Source organism: Hyposmocoma kahamanoa, unplaced genomic scaffold (genome assembly GCF_003589595.1).
Source record: "Hyposmocoma kahamanoa isolate Upper Pololo Valley unplaced genomic scaffold, ASM358959v1 160, whole genome shotgun sequence".
NCBI classification, from domain to species: domain Eukaryota; kingdom Metazoa; phylum Arthropoda; class Insecta; order Lepidoptera; family Cosmopterigidae; genus Hyposmocoma; species Hyposmocoma kahamanoa.
In genome coordinates this window covers 4,952,515-4,972,334 of record NW_020653575.1, presented here as the reverse complement: position 1 = coordinate 4,972,334, position 19,820 = coordinate 4,952,515, and the positions used below count along the sequence as shown (strand labels likewise).

Genomic DNA, 19,820 nt, shown 5'->3' with positions numbered 1-19,820 from the left:
AAGAAGATATCCATAATATTAACCTTATGTAGAACTAAGTCCAAACTCATGGTATCACGAGTTCAACTAAGGTAAACGATATAAGTTTTTACAATATCATTCCGGAGAATATACATATTAAGATTATCATTTCCTAAGTTTAAAACTTACATTAAAAATATTTTAATTGGAAAGTCATGTTATAGTCGTGATATGGGAACAGGCTAGACACGACAGTCGTCCAACGATAATAAAACGTGACGACATAGTGGGAACCCGCCCTTAGTTTGCGGGATGTGGGATCGAGCGCTGAGGGTAGACGCTACACCACTTCGAACACTGTTGAATACACTTAGGGAATTCTATATAATCTTTGTATGTATATGTATATACACTTCCGGACACATAATTCGAGCCACCACGCATTGTCAGTATTGAGTGCCCTAATGTTTGATTGATCAAAAACTATTAGTTTTATGTTGAGTGTGTGCGTTATTAGGTATGCAATTTTGAAAGTAGTATACTAAACGTGTTATCTAACGTCCCTCCGTTATATATAATGGGAGAGGGATTTAACGTTATTTCTTCTATTATTATATTATTTACACAGTAAGCATTAATTTATGTTGTCTACGGACTGATAACAATAGATTGCAGGAAATCACGCCAATTTGGTTGCCACGACTTTTACGCGGATTTTATTTGGCGACAAAATTACCGAAATGGAGACTCATAATCAAATGCTAGTTACGCGTAATTGCGCTATCCCCGACGTTATATATTTTTCTTAAGAAATTAGGCGCACGACTTTTTTGACCCGCTTGGTATTAAAAAAGATTACGTATTAATTATCACATTTATTACAATTTATGACAATTCTAGCATATCTGCGTATGACAGCGTAAATAAGTGCCCTTGTCTACCACGGAAGGCGGTATCATCACCACATATAAAAGGCGTTGCGCAACTATAGGGATTAGGGAACATATAGTAATACTGTACCTTGACAATATTTCGAGGATTTAGGATAATAGTATCGTTATCACAGAAAGAGCTTTCACAGTTCGAAGTAAGGTCAAAATAAAAGTACATTCTCGGCAAGTAAATAAACGGGTCGAAAGAAATTTTCTTTGTGAAATATTTTTTTAATAATAATTATTATAGCAAACTATACTTCGTTTCAATCGATTTTGAACAAAAAGTAAACAAACAAGTCACTGAACCGATCACAGACGGTTTAGTGATGGCCAATTGTAATGCCAATTACAAATCGATTAATTAATTGAATGAATCGATTTGTTCCATTGAGTCATAATAGCGGGTTCCCTTACATAACCTATATAAGCATATTTAAAATTTCCGAAATAATAATTTTAAATCCTTCATATTTTTACACTTAGATACTCGTTCGATTGTGATTGAAATATCCGATTTATTAATCGATTACAAAAACTTTAATTGAATGAACCGAAAGTTATTTTCGTACAGCACTATTATGCAATCACAGACAAGTCATAGTTGTCTAAGTTCAGGTTGCGTAAGAGGAACATACTTTATTTCTAGACAGATGTTATGAGCTCTAGGAGGAATAAATAATGTCTTACAATTTTAAACAGTATAATGTTCGTTTAACAAATGCGACGGTGACCTCAACTGCGGTGGCGTAGCCTAACATAACCACCGCTTTGAAGTTCACATTACGAGGGTCTGTCGATAGATATACACGGTGGAAAGGGAAAAATCCCTAAGGCTTGGTTTCATCATCTCTCAGGAACAACTACTGCCAGGATGCGGTCAGCTCACATCCGTGTGGTAGTCGCTAAATTGACTTCGCACTCAGTAGGTTGCTGCACGGACAAGATGTTTAAACGGGGATTCAGGGATACTTGTTAAGACTGCTGTGTCCCTTATTTTCAAACACTTACACGAGGCAAGATCTCAACGCAGTCACACAGAATACAATTAACGTGGTAGAATACTACTCAGAGTCAATATTATATTAAAATAAAAAATCGTCACGATAAGAAGAAGATTTATCTAAATATAACTTTAAGCACGCTACCTACTTAGATAACACCAATTTAGAACTATTCAAACACACTTGACATACTTTCTTGTTTGCTTTACGGTATCTGCGGTTAATGTGTATACTAAGATGACTTTCAACTCTCCACATTTATTTAATATATTCAATAGTTATAGAAAGGCTTATTCAGTGGAATTTACAAAAGTTTCGATAAGATTCGGCTCAGCGAATTCCCCAACCGCAATTTGAGGATATTTTTAAATCTCTGTTAAATATCTGAGGCGACTGTAGTACCATAAACTTATTTTTAGTATATATACACTCTAATCAAGGGCGCTTGCCTCATAGTTTTTGTTTCCATTGTGGCGTAGGAAAGTAGAAAACCTGAACCACTGCACAATTAACTAAGTTTTTTTTTCTGTTCACTCCTATACTTTTTCAATTATTTTCAAACGGCGTAGTGTCTTTTTCCAATCATCTCTATCTCCTTTCATCTTGCCATTACCTGACTTTATCATCGTACATCATGGTAGCAATACAGCTCCTTATTAACGAGTTCTTCCAGGAAAGTATTGTCACTTTTCCTACTTCTACCGGCAAGCAGTAATGGAAGCATCACCGCGTTCCGATGCTGGTGAAGTTGCAGGCACATGGGACTTGTCACAATGCACATCTATTCACTTTCGAGATACGGCAGTCAAAGGGTGATGGGCGCAGTGGCAGTGCCCCTAAGATCTTTGCCATTTAAAGTTCTGACTTTTATGGATAGACGTGTCGCTTACCTCGAGGCGCACGATATGTTCGTCCCGTCGCTTGATATTATAAAAAAAGGTAATCTTTACATTTTGCGGCTACTGAAAAAGTCTACTTTTTTCAGATACAAAAAATAATAATATCCCCTTAAGAAGGAGCAGAGGAAAAATTCCTAATCTTCGATTTGATTTTAGAGGGGTATATCCACTTTAAAGTTAAAAATAAAATATTGTATGAGTAACTACACGATATATTCAAGCATAGACACTAATCAGAAACATAAAACAATAAAGCTTCCTCGATAGATAAAAATCACAAAATGACTTCTAATTTTCACATTTTTTCGATTTATCCTCGAAATGCTACAAGTTATTAGGACAAAAATTAGATAATTAATTATATTTATGCATGATCGAGAACTGTCACTACGGATTTTTTTAATCCCTTTAGTTTTAGGGTTATTCCGCTAAAACGAATTTGGTACTTTTAATGCGCAAAATTCAACATCTCCTGTCGCATGTCACGCGAACTTCAGGCATATATTTGTTTTACAAATTTAGGCGGAGCCAACGTCAAAACAATTTTGGCATGCTCCCTCTTAAGAATGTCAATTACTGCTTTTCATTCACATACTATCGTTCACATCGACTGTATCTGACGCTTGCAGTTGATCACGACTGCACTCATTAAATACAGACATGCATTCCATCTGTTAGTAGCATTAGAATTACAAATGCCTAAAGGCCATGGTTGCCGGGTGCACCGGTTGAAATATCGATACATCTCAAAAACGTAGTCCTACGTGTATATTGTTTTGATCTGTTATCTTAATGACTTAGATACAAATGAATGTTGCAGTTTAAACCCTATTAGCTTATCATTTGAAAGTCCTAGGGTCAATGTAAGAAAGATCGTTCACCTTAAACAGAGTGTTAATATAAAGTACATACGCATTCTTTGACATAAATGTTGTTGATGTTTTTTATGATATCAAAGATGTGCATACAGAAAGCGAAAGAATAGATTATATTTACGCAAAATTTAAAATTTACTTAATTTCTGGAATTGTTGTTATTGCGTGTTTTTTCTATATTTTTTATGTGTAACTAATTATTATTTATAATTTACTATAATTAGAAGAAAAGTTTCGTAATTGTAAATAAGAGTTATGATTTGTAATTAGAGTGAGGTTTTATTCACTCTATTGTATTACTTGAAATTGCCTATAGTCGATAGAATGAAGATGTATTGGATTTTAGTTATTCTAGACCAAAATAAGTCCATTGTAATCCCGTATCATGGCGACAGGGTTCCAACTTTATGTAAGAAGTGGTATTAGGTGCCGCGCAAATGTGTGTCTTGTGTTGGATACATGTAATCGGCAACTTGAAGCGAATATTTATACAAATTGCAGTTGCGACAACTGGCGAATATTCGCTTGTAATTGCTAGTTACTTGTATTCAACACAAGACACGTTTGCGCGGCACTTTTATGTAAGTTGGTTATGTACGGGTAACAAATGAAAAAAGTTTTAAAATTTTGATTAGCTTTGAAATCGACACGCAGTCTATCATTGACCTATAACTACGCGGTAGCCAATTAGGATCATTAAATATGCATAGACAAACAATATCTGAATAAATAATGAAAAAAACAACCATAATGAGAAAAAATACTTTGAAATTGAACGATAATTGCGAAATAGAAGCGTTTCTTTTTACGACATTTTGTAAAATCATACATCATTCTTGCGTTCACTTTACACTGAACACAATAGGTATTGTATGCTTGGCCTACTTCAATCTGTGCATACATTTACTAATGATGACGAACGACTTGTATTAACAATTTATTCAGTTTTGAAAATGTTTAAAATTACCCAATACCTTCATCGTTTACATCGGACTATCATATGAGCTCGCTCCACACAACGACATTTAAAATATGTGAATATTCAACTAAAATATCTCAAATTTATGCAAATTTAGAAATTTTATTATTTTTTTCCGGATTTAAATCCGTTTGTTTGATATTTTTTCCAAATAAACCGACCATTTGTGACCTTTTACAGAGCTCCAAGCAAAATTGTTTATTCTGTTAACAAATTACAGCAGGTTAAGTGACACGCCTCTCGTAGCGGTTGCAGTGCCACTCAGAGCTTTAAATTATTGAAAGTTGTGTGCCTCTCTGGAATTCCCCTCGATTTTAATTCTTTGTAACTGCTATCATGTACCTACTAAGAAAAAAAATCTCTTGCAGCTATGCGGTCTCGCAAAGCAACTTGACATGACAGAGCGGCAAATTGAGCGATGGTGGCGCCTCCGTCGCTCGCAGGCGAAACCCTCTACACTGGTGAAGTTCTGTGAGAACTCTTGGAAATGCACCTTCTATATTTGCAACTTTGCTTTCGGGCTTTACATTCTATGGGACAAGGAGTGGCTGTGGGACATCGATCAGTGTTATATCGGATATCCTCATCAGGTAAGTTTTGCTATATAGGCTATCTACGAGAGATCACAATCACGGGGAGATAATAAATGTAGCAGTATATAAAGTTATCTTCAAGAATTATTTGATTTATTTATTTCATACAAACAAGGCATATAGATTTTAGGCATGGCAAGGCATAAGGATTTATTTATTTCATACAAATAGGCAAGAGAACATAATACAATTTCTCACCAAACTGTGAAAGCAGTTTGTTGGCGAGGTTACACCCACAATCGTAAAACTATAGTATACCTGTTACGAGTACATTTAACAAAACCAGTATAGATTTAACTAAATTTACCTGCTTTTAAGAAGTATAAATTTAAATTTTTTCTTCTATTCTCTGCCTCTCAAAAAATCGAATATATTAAATATAATTGGCAAGAGATGTCTATTTGTTCTTTTACCATAATAGTTATTTACTTTTGGACATACGTATTTATTTTCACGGGCTCGCCAGTGTTATACTTGTTCGTTACATTAATTTTAAATTCAGTTGTATAATAGTTTTCAATAATGGCCACATATTGAACTTTTCTTTTATATGAAGTATTTTACAGTAGATAAATAGTCATATTATCATAGTCTCCCTTACAACCATTCTTATTTTACGACTTACTAATGCTCGATACCGCTTAAGGACATCTGAACAAAATTTTCGCATTGCCTTGTCATACATTAGTATTTTCAAGAATATTTGTATCAATACAAACAAATATTGGTATCAAGACCGGAATGAGCGAAGTAGTGGAGAAACCCCTAAATGAAAAGTTCTTTTAATTAAAATAGGTTCAAAATAGATCAAGTAAAGTAGGCGAGTCTTTAAAACGACTGTAACTGATCTCAGCCTTACTTATACTACTTAAATAGAATTGATATAAGCATTGTTTTGGTTGGAGAAACCAGGAATTTTAGTGGCAGTGATGTGGTATACGTCGAAAAGTCATAATCAGAACAAGGATGGGAAGAATGTCTGCAGGGCACTAGTTGTAGTCTGCTGAAATGTTCATTTTAAAAGTCACGGGATTGTTTTTTTAAAAGCAGCGACAACTACAAAGGTTATATTTAATAAACTTGCATAAAAAATTCATTACACATAATTTATTATATATATTAATTATATTTATTAATTACTTGCGCTACAATGGTAACTTTATAAAGTTGTACTTAATCAATTCCAGGGTCTAACTAACGATGTCTGGTGGTACTACATGATTTCATCAGCGTTCTACTGGTCTCTTACCCTCTCCCAGTTTTGGGATGTGAAACGCAAAGACTTCTGGCAGATGTTTGTTCATCACATCGCGACGATTGCTTTACTTTGTTTTTCGTGGGTCTGCAATCTGCACAGAATCGGAACATTGGTACTGCTGTTGCATGATTGTGCTGATATATTTGTTGAGGTATGTGTGACTACCATTATTACTACAATATAGTAATAAGTACTAATGAGCCACCACAGCGGCTTGAGCGAGATTTAGGTTACATTTCGTGTTCGCATGCAACCGACAAAATATTACTTTGTAATTTTTATAAGGCCTTTGATTGCGTTGACCGTAAAAAAATTACAATTTAATTTACTGTGATAAAAAACTTTGAGTGTTGTGATGTTACAAATAAAGCTTTCAATCTTGAGTCATCGTACTTTAGTGTTAGGATAAACGAAGTTGGATCTCCGTTACAAAAGCGTGTCCTACAAGGTATAGTGCTGGGTCCGTATTTGTATTACTAATTAATATGTTGATTTTTCACATTCCAGTCCGTGAAAGCAACAAAGTACTCAGGCTACCAGCGAGTGTGTGACACCTTATTCTTAGCGCTTGTTGTTGTGTGGATTACCACCCGTGTTGGAATATATCCTTTCTACATTATTTGGAGGTAAGTTTGTAAACACTTCAATACAATCTACAAGATGTGATGTGTTGTTTGCACTCGATTTTTAAGTGCTAGATTAGATTTATCATTTCCTCAAAGAGTATATGGATCTTGTGACTACAGCCCGATAAATGTGGAGATCTTTTTGGATCAAACAAGCAACCTTTATTAATTTTCTAAATTGATACATAATAAATATTTAGTTCTTTCTTTCAAACCATTTGAAAACATTTGATATCTCACTTTGGGTCTTACCATATCTGTACCATACTGCAAAATGGTGTGTTTTTTTTTCAAAATGCTGATGGCTTAATTTTTAACTTTTTGCTTTATGCATGTGACTTTTTCGTCATCACGCATATTTTAATATCATGATATTTAAATAAACAAATAACCAAAATAACTACGGGTGCGAATCACATACATCCTATTACTGCCGCCAAGTCTTAATTTGACCATTACTGAGTTCCACTTTTGAAGAGTTGATCGTGCTGGTGAAATTAGAGGTACATAGGACTTGCCTGCTTATGTCTCAGGGTGACGGGCGTAGTGGCAGTGCCCCTTAGATCTTTGTGATTTAAAGCTCTTGAGTGGCACAGCAGATGTTATTATGATTATGAACATGACATGACTTGTTCGTCCCGTCACTTGTTATTAAAAAATATAAAAAGAAATGAAAACCTGGCCAATTTATGGGGACTTCACACTTGCCAGGGGTTGTCAACCTTTTTTGACATGCAGGTTTTATCACGATGTTTTTGCTACTACACATTCAGAAATGTACGTAACTTAGGAATTAAAATCATAGGTATGTAACCTAGCCTTAGTTAGGGCCCGTTCATATTTTTTTACAAGAGGAAAAGAAATGTCGTAACATACAATGATACAAACAATATGAAACACTCCTTGCTAGCACTAAACAGTCCAAAGTCCGGTTACTCGCCTGGTACATATATCTAATGCTTTAAACACAATTTAAGTGGAGTTGTAGTTTTACATGTTGATAAATAAGTACGTCCTCTCGCTTCGAGAATTTTCATGAGAATGATGATGGAACGAACCAACGTTAAAATAATGAAGGAAAAGGAATTTCGAAAACAATTCAAAGCCTCCAGGACGCCGATTCAGAACTCTTCGATATTTTAACCGAATCGTCGATTTTATATCGTTGTCGAATTGACGGGCGCTTTCCGAGCTATTCAGAACATTCCGAGTTAAACGTTCAATTTGGTTTCAGATACGATATCGTTACCCAACAGCGTTTACGAAGATAGTCAGTGAAATAGATTATAAGAAAAAAAAAACATACAGTCGAATTGAGAACCTCCGCCTTTTTTTGAAGTCGGTTAAATAATGAAAATCCATTTTGAAGCCTTTAAAGAACTAAAATATAGGAATGCATTAATCTTGCATTAAAATAAATTAATAATATTGAAAAAAATCCAGTATTTATATAAAATAAATTTTTCCATATTAAATTCTTGCTTTGCAAACAATAGGACGTTCGGTAACTTTCATTCGATAACTGTGTTCTGAATAACGTTTGTAGCCTTTGCCGGTCGAGAAGTTCGAGTAATCGCACAGGTGTGACGTCATTTCGGTTCGGGTTCAAATGCGACAGAGTTTTGACGTGCGATTCGGGTGTTGTGAATAAAAATGAAAAGAAATCAGTCGACAACTGAATTATCGTAAGGTTCTCGAATCGACCCCCAGGAACCAGGTAAAGAGGGTGATAAAAAGGTGAGACGATGCATCGTCAAAGTTACTTGCCGCCATAGGGTTACAAACTGTAAACCTTTCAATTGAGAAACAACCACCGTGCCATACTATCAATTTAAATTACCGTATGTCTATTTGCAGTACGTCTATCCGCGCTCCGCAACTTCTACCGATGTTCGCCGCGTACTACATCTTCAACACTCTCCTTTGTCTGTTGCTAATTTTACACGTAGTGTGGACATGGCTCATTCTGCAGATCGCCTACAAAGCTATTATTGCTGGACAGGTTTGTTCCCTTTTAAATGTAGTACTTAGTAGAAGTAGAGCACCTTGTGAGAGAGTTCGCCCAGGGAAGTACTGCCACCTTACCTATTTCTGCCGCCAAGCTGTAACGAGAGCATTACTGTGTTCCGGTTTGGAAGGGTAAGGGTGCTGGCGAAATTACAGGCACATGGGACTTTCAACCGGCGACGGGCGCAGGGCAGTGCCCCTCAGATCTTTGAGATCTAAAGCTCTGAGTGGCACTGCATCGATAGACGCGTCGCTTACCACCATGCGCACGACTTGTTCGTCTTGTTTATTTGGGTCAACAAATTTTATTTAACTGCCTCCGTGGCCAAACAGTTACCATGCTGGACTGCCACGCAGAGGACTTAAGTTCGATTCCCGGGCCGGGAGAAATGTTTGTATGGTCTACATTTATTTCTCTCGTGAGTTTGGGTGTAATTTTAGTCTACGTGTATGTCCATGGCACCCGCGATACAGAATTTCTCTAGTGCGGGGCCATGAGTGTGTAAAAAAGAAATGCATATACTCTGCGATGTAATTCGAGATCATAAACGTAAACAAAAATCATGTTATTGTAAAAGAGTGGAGTAATTTCACAAAAAATTATTGAATGGCATGGTAGTGAAACATCATAATATTCATTACAAACAATATTAAAGTAATATATATTTTCAGATGGACGGTGATATTCGGAGTTCCAGTTCAGAGTTAAGCGACAGCGGTAACTCTAACCACAACACGCCCAACCACGTCAACAATAAGAGTAAAAAGTAAGAATACCTTTTTTTTAATAATATGAACTAATATTGATATTAAAAAGAAGAGAAGTAATAACAATAATAACAAAAAGGAAGGAAGTACGTTTTTTTTTTCATTTAGATTTACAATTAGTTACGTAAAAGTAACTAATTGTAAATCTAAATGAAAAAATAAAAAAACTTTATTGAAATGAAGTTATATTAGAATTGGGTAGGTCATGTCCATCGAGTATATAACCCGAAATAGAGACGAAATGTCATTTAATTTGTTTGAAAACTATTCTGCCGTATCGTTACGGTGACAACTGCGCTCCGATTGGCCAGCCCGAATTCGAAACAATTGACGAGTGTCGTCAATTGTTTTACTTCAAATCGATCAGTTTAACCTGAGCGTTGCTATAATGGACGAAAATTTAAAAATTACATATTTAATATTTAAGTACCAATGAAACCACCGCACCGAATGGAATAGCCCACCTAGTTACAGATATGATCTTTATTACAATAAATATAGAATATTTTTGGAATATACGGAGACGTACACAAAGGTCAGTTGTTGGCGCTGTACTATTTCAGCTTTCTAATTTGTGATTTCAGCGCAAACGAGAGTTGATATGGAAATGTGATATAAGTCCCATTTGCCTGATGAGTTGCCAGGGATGGATGGCCCTTATTTCGTCTCTATTTCTGGTTATATACTCGATGGTCATGCCACTTGGATCGAGATGTCTATTATTATCGGAATTTAGGAAGTTAATTTAGCTAAACTAAAGAATAACGTGGATATTCTCATCTACCAATCCCGAGACTTCTCGGAACAGACTATGTTTAAGTATACGTATTATTTATTGAAATATGACTACATTGGCGACAAATTATTATATCCTGTTAAGTATCTCTACAGGTATCTGCGTGTTTATATAACACTGTAGTCTCTTAAAAAATAAACATTAGGTGACCCTATATTTTGAACTGAATAGAAAATAAACAGTAAAAAAGGAATTTAAGGCCGGTCACGTACTGTCGGAATTCCGTTTCGGAATATGGATTCGAGGTTCCGTGTATACATCACAGACATACCGTCTGCTTAAAGGTAAAACCACATAAGTGACATTTTCCACAAAAAATCTCCAAATTATGTACCTGTTGTACGAAAATCACCATCTTTCTGCAGATAAAACTCTTATCGAGTTTATAACTTTTTGTTATTGAGCTTTTTTTGCAGAAAGACAGTGATTTTCTTACCATAGCTATATAAATTAAAGATTTTTTGTGGAAAATGTCACTTACTTACTTATTTGTGATTTTACCCTTAAACACACGTTACGTTTATTTCCTTTCGGAATAACAAGACTCAGCTGAGCAACGCGAGGCATTGAGTCCAGATGTTCTTGCAGCTTAATTACGACTGTGTGTTGCGGCCCTACGTAATCTATGAAAGACTAGTTTCGGGACGGCTTTTTCCGGAATGGCAAATGCACAAGCCACTATACGGAATTTCGAATCGGAAAAAAATTCGAACGGAACAGTAGTGCATTGATTTGTATGGTTTTGCTGCCTTCGAAATTCCGAAACGGGATTCTGACTATATGGCCGGTCTTATACGCATTTTTGACGAAATGGGTATGTCTATACTAAGTAAGCGTTCATACTTTTAATAAGAATTCCGATCTTCTTCTTCTTATTTAAGATCTATGCTCTTGTCAAAACAAAATTCCACCGAGGAGTCACATAATACCTTTGCTAAATCTATCGCGCGAGGATAGCTTACGAAGTAACATCTGTGTAACTCTGCTCCCCAAAATTAAATTGATTTAGCAGTTCTAACCAAAAGTTCTTGCTTAAGTGTATAATATTTCTAAAGCCAGTGAACCAGTCTATCCAATGGTGAAAGTGCTGTGAAAATTGAACAATAAACACACAAGTTATAAGCAAAATAATTTCAAATATTTTGTGTAACGGCCGTGGACCTGACCTACCCCAATCTGTGCGCCGCCCACCCGCACCCGTCCCGCGCCGCTTGCCTCGGCGTGACCTCACGAGACGCGGCATCTACCCACTCTACGATGGCTCCGAGAATAAAAACAAAATGCTGTGCAGGGTGTCGCGGTCCAATAACCAGCGGAAGCAGTTACATGACATGCGCTAAATGTAAGCAGATTTTTGACTTATTATGTGCAAATTATACTGAAGATGTGTATGCTACATTTTCCCTGGAATATAAAATGTCCTGGATATGTGTCGAGTGCCGTAGCAAAGTACCAAAAGGCGATAACTCTAGTACCCCTGTTCGCCAACATCACATCCAGGATACGAGTATCGCTAGTGACAGTCCTGGCGTATCAATCTGTAGCCCGGAACACGTCACTGTACGTACTGGGACGCGTTATGGTCAACCTACTGGGAAGAATGTGAATGAAGATATGAGTAATCTTTTGAAAGCACTACAAGTATAAATGAACTGAGTGTTGTGCAAGACGAACTTGAAAAACGCCTTATTACAAAATTTAGCAAACTATTATCTGAACACTTTTGCGCTTTCAAATCCGATTTGCTTGAAAAGATAAATAAAATTGTCTATCGAAGCGTATGGATGAATTAGAGAGATCCATAAATACTTTGACTACTGGAAATAATAGATCAGAAACCATTATGACACCAACTGAAAATAATAAGACCCGACAGGCAACGGAGCCTGCCCAAAGGAAAAATAAGAAAAAACAAACATCACTCCAGAAGTCGAATTCGGCGTCGGCCATCATCGGATCTGGTGGTGCTCCGCCACGTTCTCCTCCGGCCCCTGTCGGTAATCTCAATTGCAATGACAAACCCGATCAAGAGGGGTGGACAGAGGTCATTCGCCGTCGGTCGTCGTCGCCTGCCCGAGCGTCATTGCCCGGTGTTATGAGGGGCACCGCTGCCCCTGGAACTACCATACTGTGTGCTGCTGAAAAGAAAGCCTTCTTGCACCTGTATTACGTAAAGGAGGGTACTACAGTCGAGCAAGTAAATGCCCATCTTAAAACAATATGTGGGGCTGATGTTTGTTTCGTAGAAGCGCTTAAGACACGAGGAGACTACGCTTCGTTCAAGCTTGCAGTACCACCTGAGCTAACTAATCTACTCCTGAACCCAGACAATTGGGCTGTGAACATCTGTGTCAAACCTTGGCGACATATTTTTCGCAACAAACAGGAGAAGTGATAGGCGCAAAATCAAAACTATTAGTTGCTATTATCAAAATGTACGTGGTCTACGGTCTAAGACTACCGTATTTCATAATAACATTATGCAATCTACATACGATATAATCGGATTGACGGAGACGTTTTTATCTAGCTCTGTGTCTGATGGAGAACTGTTTCCACCAGGATATGTGGTAATTCGTCGAGACCGAATGTGCGACGCTGGCTGGGGTGGAGCGTTGCTTGCGGTGCGTGATTGCTACTCTGTACGTGAGATTACAGATATTGATGGAGCAACGCCAGACAAGGAACTGTTATTCGCTACTATCAAATGTAATAGTGTAAAATTGTTATGTTGTGTCGTGTATTTGTCTACAAGTTGTGACGATGAACATTATCTGAGCACACTGACATGCATTGAAAATGCTATCTGTTCGTACCCTGACTTTGATGTTTTAGTATTAGGTGACTTTAATTTAAATTCATTTTCTAATAATATAAATACACAATTTAATTTATTCTGTGAATTTTGTAAGTTACAAGACTATAATACTGTGTTTAATAGTCATGGCTCGAAATTAGACGTAATATTGAGTGACTTTGCCCCTGATAGGGTTAACGTTTCAGTCATCTATGATCCTCTGGTTCCGTTGGATAGATTATACCACCCTGCACTGGAAGTGACGATAGAGTTAGAATGTAGCGCCAGGCCTTCGCTCTTTCGTGCCCCTCGGCAACAGGGTATATGTCCTGATTGGAATTGGCGTAAAGCGGACTATCAGGAATTGTATGCGGCTTTATCTAAAATTGACTGGGCTGGTTTGTTCGAAGTTCGACATGCTGATGAGGCTGTTGGATATTTTTATTCAAAAATATACGAGTGCTGCAATCGTTTCGTACCAGTCAGGAAACATTGCCAACGCGATTTGCGATACGTATACCCGACATGGTATACTGCTGAAATTATACGGAACTTAAAGTATAAACACTATCATCTTAAAAGAATGAAATCTGATGGAAAGGAATATAACGTAGAGCTGTACAAATACTACAGGTGGCACGGTAAAAAACTAATAAATGACGCGTATCGGCAGCATATAAGTAGGTTGCAAAAAAGTATAATTAATGAACCAGCTCGATTCTGGGGATATGTTAAAGATAAGAGAAAGGACAGGCACTGTACAGATGTCTTTTCTTACGACGGTGCGGAAGTGTCTGGACAGGCTGATGCGGACGTTTTCCTATCGGATCAGCCGCAACTGGACCCTGCAGATGCTGCTCGAGCTGCTTATCCAGTAGTGGGCACTAGGGATGTAGCTGTTGTGGGCGTAAGCGGGGACGATATTAAAGCTGCAATTAAGCGTTTACAAACGAAGTCCGCGTGGGGTCCTGATGGAGTGCCAGTGTTTTTAGCAAAGGATTGTATGTCAGCTTTTCAAAGACCGCTGATTTACATATACAACCTCTGTCTTGACTCTTCAATATACCCGTTGTGCTGGAAACTATCGCGTGGGACGCCAGTGCCAAAAGGAGACGCTAAAGGCGATGTAACGCAATACAGACCTATTGCTGTACTTTCTGTGTTTGCGAAAATATTTGAATCCATCCTTAATACGCGCATTAGTGGACAAATAAATGGATTGCTCCATAGTAGCCAGCATGGCTTTCGTCCTGCTCGGTCTACTACGACAAATCTTATCGAGTTGGTAGATTATGTATCTGCAGAGATGGATGCAGGTCTTCAGGTAGACGCTTGACTTCAAGAAAGCATTTGACCTAGTGGACAATGACATATTATTAACGAAATTGGCGATGGCTGGTTGTACGCCTAAACTCCTACGGTTTTTTGCCAGCTACCTAGAAAATAGGCGCCAGTTTGTAAAAGTGCAAGGTTTTGAGTCACCAGAATACTACACAAGATCTGGTGTAAGCCAAGGAAGTACTCTGGGTCCAACTCTATTTTTATTAATGATTAACGACTTACCTAAAACTATTCGTACTGCTCGTTGTCTTCTTTTTGCGGACGATCTTAAGATATTTCTGGGGGTGAGGGATATTGGTGATTCAGCTGCCTTGCAAATGGATATTGATGCGGTGTCGGAATGGAGTTTGACTAATCGTATGCCCTTCAATGACTCAAAATGTAAAGTAATTACTTTTACCCGTAAACGTTGCCCAATACTGGTAAATTATATATTATTTGACGCCTGTATAGATAGAGTTTTTGACATTAGTGACTTAGGATTAACGTTAGATAGTAAGTTAGACTTTCACAAACACGTGACGGTAACCTGTAAAAAGGCGAATAGGATTTTAGGATTTGTTATACGGACATCATATGAATTCAATGGCGTGGCTGTGGCGAGGATGTTGTACAGCGCCTACGTACGCAGCAAGCTGGAATATGCAGCTGTAGTCTGGGACCCTTATGAAGATAAATACTCTATAATGTTGGAACGAGTTCAGCGTAAGTTTGCACGTTGGCTTTATAAACGGCAGTACGGGTATTACCCGTACTTGTATCCATCGCTTTTTGTTTCGGGTATGGTAGAGTTGGACACTTTGTCTCGGAGGCGAAAGATGCAGCTGCTGGCTCATTTTGTTTCCGCGATCCACCACAGGGTGGATAGTGACATAATAAGTAAGGTGGATCTGTTGGTGCCCACTCGTATCCTGTGGAGTGATGAGGGTGCGGTGGCCCCGCGCCGATATCCACGGCTGTTTTCATTGTACGCTGAAAACGCGCCTACCATTCGCGCAATAAGCCTGATCGGGGACATACTCACTCAATGTGACTTAATTGATTTATTCGCTGATCGCGTTGGCTATATATGTAGAGAGATGTCTCCCTACATTGTGTAGTCAGCGTTATCATAAAATGTTAGAATAAGGACTAGAATAATTTGCTGTTAACTATTTTTTGAATTGTAATACTTATCATAATAATTGTATGACTTGTAAGCGCTTTGGCTACTTAGCTGTTAGTTTGCAATGTATGAATAAATAAATAAATAAATAAATAAATAAACCTACACGGTATTCTGAATATGGAATCTAGACGGACTTTGCATTTTTCTACATTGATGCACTCTGTTGTTAGATACAAAAGTCCACCTTGTCTATATGTCAAGTTAAAATGGCGTATTTATTCCTATAATTCACGCAGAGTTAATAGTTTTTTATTGGTAAAGCCATGCCATAAAACAAGAGCCTTTGAGGGTAGCTTCCGGTATCAGGCATCATATGCTGGAATAATCTGCCTCCTCCACTTAGACAGCCAATCTCAAATACCGCATTTAGAAAACGTATGAAAAATCTGTTGATGGAAAATCAGCGTATGCTCTGGTGCCGGTTGTTCCTAACTCTTGTCTTCTAACTTATTTATGATTTATTACAGAACGACTGAAAATCAGCGTCTGTCTCACCTGAGACAAGACATATTGATGAGTCGTATAAGTTTCTTCTTTTGCGCCACTATACCCACTTACTAACACTTACAATCCCGCAGACATTTGTTGTTTTAGTGTTAAGTATTAGATTTAAATTTAAGTTATCTGATCTAAATAACTTCGTCTCGGTCTTCTTCTGCTTGTCTTCCCTTCTATTATGTTTCTAAGAAAACTGTCGTGACGCATCAGATGACCAAACATTTTCCCCCTTCGGTTCTCTATTGTCTTTAATAAGCTTCTCCTTTCAATTCCGATTATTGTTTAGTATTCAGCATCCGTATTTCCACAGGGCTATCGTTCTGTCTTTATTATCGCTGACTGTACTTTTTATAACGAATAAAAAAAATGTGTTTTCTTTTTCAGAGAAACATAGACCCGATAGAGACCGCTGTCGACGTGATTTCGTATAGATACGTTTAAAATCTACGAGGTAAACTTAACGAATACTGTTTGTCTAAAAACCATAATACAATCCCCAAATTGATGACCTCGGTGGCTAACAGTCCCTGGTTCGATTTTCGGTAGGATGAATTTGGGGAATGAACTTTATAAACTAAATTGGTTCAGGGGGTCGCCTCTCCGTCTCCCGTCTGACATTCGATGTCATTACGACATATTACTTATTTTACAGTAATTGTTTCAGAGTACAGGGCCTGATCTGGGTGTTCTGTGCAATTCTATGGATTGAATTCCGTTTTCTGCAAATTTTTAATTGCCCAAATCTGCTAATTTTAAATCATCTCAGTTGTGTGCCAACGGCTGGATTTTGTGCGTTTGGTATTCTGCTAAAAGTGAAGAGCAGTGGTGTAGCTTTCGTGGGTTTTAGCCCAATAAAAGATGGTCGAATATGCACTATGAACTTTAATCAAATAGTAATTGGCACTTTGAAACTATACAAAATTAGTAAAAGAATTTATAAACTAAAAAATAACGTTCGTTCGAGTGAAGCTCGCAATTGGATCTCTCACACTAGTGGGTCGCCCGCGCCTCCCGCGGCCCCCACCCCGCCGTCGTCGGCTAGCTTCGGCTCGCGTCGGTTTGCGTCGGCAACAAGTGATTTGTCGGTGGCTAGCCATCGAGACACTATTCAACTGCTATTGGAAAGTAGACTGTATATTAAGATGTGCGCTATAATGCAACTGCCTCCGTAGCCGAACGGTTATCATGCTGGACTGCCACGCTAGAAGTCTCGGGTTCGATTCCCGAGCCAGGAAAAATATTTGTATGGCCTACATATATTTCTCTCGTGAGTTTGGGCGTAATTTGTGGTTGTCTATGTGTGTGTATCCATGGCACCCGCGGCACATGGTGTCCCTAGTGCGGGGCTATGAGTGTGTACATTATTATTATTATTATTATTGAAACACTTTGGCAAATTACACGAATTACGTAGGCTGCGGCCGGAGGTTCCAAAAAAAAACCGAAATTAATTTAAATAATTTAATTTAAAAAAAGAAATACAATATAATATAAACTTATGTGGCTAACTATTCTAGTGTCCTAATCGAAGTATGATTATGGAATGCCCGTTTGTGGAGCTTGATTTGGCAATTGGCAATCGTGCTGGCTCAGGTCACGTTCCGCAGCGTAGGCGCCTCGTGAACTTGCGGATGTTTTCCACCAGAATGGGGTGAATGCAAAGTTGGCGATCTTCATAGCGGAGGGATGTGTAACACACGCGTTTTATTTGAAGTTGGTTAAAATGTATATTGTATTTTAAAAAAAGCAACTGCCAAAATTTGGAAAAACAAAGGCAGGCGAAAAGTGAGATAATACTTCATGAAAGAGAAGCCCATGTTCAGTAGTGGGACGCTTATAAGAGTATACAGGTACTACAAGATTAAAAGAACCAATGTAGAAAAACTTAGTTGTACCAAATCGGTTCCGCCGTGTATCGAACCCGGAAACTTCTCATACAAATTTTACGACATTCGTGGTTATCACTAAATGATTACCATTAACAGGTTTCTTACCATGGTATGATTTCTTTTTGTTTTCTAGACATTTCCGATTATACGCTCTATGATCACAGGTTGAGTTAACAAAAATAAACCACAGCATGGTAAGAAACCTGTAATTAGTGACGATCACTTTCTCATACAGTACATAGAGTGTATAATCGAAATTAAACTCAAAATCAAATTTGGTTTTTAGACAAACATTATTTACCTGATCACAACATCGTGATTATTGGTCGTCATTGTTAAAATTAGAGTAATTATACATAGATATACCTTGAAGTTGGTTGTTCACATGCAGAATGGTGTATGTCCAGCTTTATTTAAGGACATAAATGTAACTTGTTCAAAATGAAGCTTTGTATAATTAAGTTTCTTTTCTGTGAACTTTATTCCGTTGTTTGACTGGTTATATTAAAAGCAGATTAGCTTTTGAAATAGTTACTTACATGTACAGTGTAGTTTAGTCCCGTCTGCTACCACCACTGGTGGCAGATGCAACTTTTGTTATAACCGCTGGCGGTAATTATTAGTAAACTTCTATGTATCGGTAAATGCGTCAAAGTTTGCCAACAAGGAGTCATTTTGCTTAAAAAAAGTGTAGACGTCAGTGACGAAACAAGCGAAGAATGGAAATGTGAGAGCCGTTACTACTGACGTAGTTCGGGTGCCAACGGCCTCAATTATTAGCCATATATTTTATTCGAAAATAAACAACTTATTTTCTATATATCTGAAGCATTTCTTCTATCCATAATCAATGTTATTTTTTCGATTTCCAATGCTAAAGCATTAGGCTTTTAAGGTGTTATTTAAAGTTTGGTAAATCACAGGTGACATTGCTCTAAATTTTTAATTTAAATAAATAATTGTACAGTTACGATGTGACTTCTAGTAAAAGGCGTCTGAATTTTTCAAATCTTGGGGAAAAGTTGACGCTTTTACGGTACCACAGATGGGAGTCAATTTAGTTGCATCTGCCCCAATTTGTGATCCGTTGGTACTAAAGAGGCGCAATCTTAAAATTATTTGTTTCTCACGTTATCATCTATATTTATGCAATTTTAAACAGAAAACTATCGTGGAATATATTAATTAAACTAACGGATAACTAACTACAGTGGCGGATTTGCCCTAAGGCCCGGTAGGCCTGGGCCTAGGGCGGCCAGATATTAGTGGCGGCCAATCTTGTCAAAAAATTCACTGACAAGAAATAACTCGAGTACATTATGGCGGGCCGCACTGCACCGCATTGTATAACAATAGCCTTTCTAAGTCACTTTCGTACATTTTATGTATAATCACTATATCACTACATATTATCACTACCGGATCTGTT

The 19,820-nt window shown here is 37.6% G+C and overlaps 1 protein-coding gene across 1 annotated transcript in view; it reads left to right on the top strand.

Annotated features, from left to right (window-relative positions):
- The window catches only part of LOC113225376 (ceramide synthase 5-like), a 40,625-nt gene extending 22,856 nt beyond the window's left edge, over positions 1-17,769 (top strand). Inside the window, exons 3-8 of the mRNA XM_026457666.1 lie at positions 5,019-5,240; positions 6,431-6,652; positions 7,009-7,127; positions 8,985-9,129; positions 9,807-9,901; positions 16,887-17,769. Of these exons, the coding sequence (XP_026313451.1) occupies positions 5,019-5,240; positions 6,431-6,652; positions 7,009-7,127; positions 8,985-9,129; positions 9,807-9,901; positions 16,887-16,896 (813 nt within the window). The 3' untranslated portion in view covers positions 16,897-17,769. The remainder of the gene's footprint in view (positions 1-5,018; positions 5,241-6,430; positions 6,653-7,008; positions 7,128-8,984; positions 9,130-9,806; positions 9,902-16,886) is intronic.
- Positions 17,770-19,820: the final 2,051 nt, after the last annotated feature.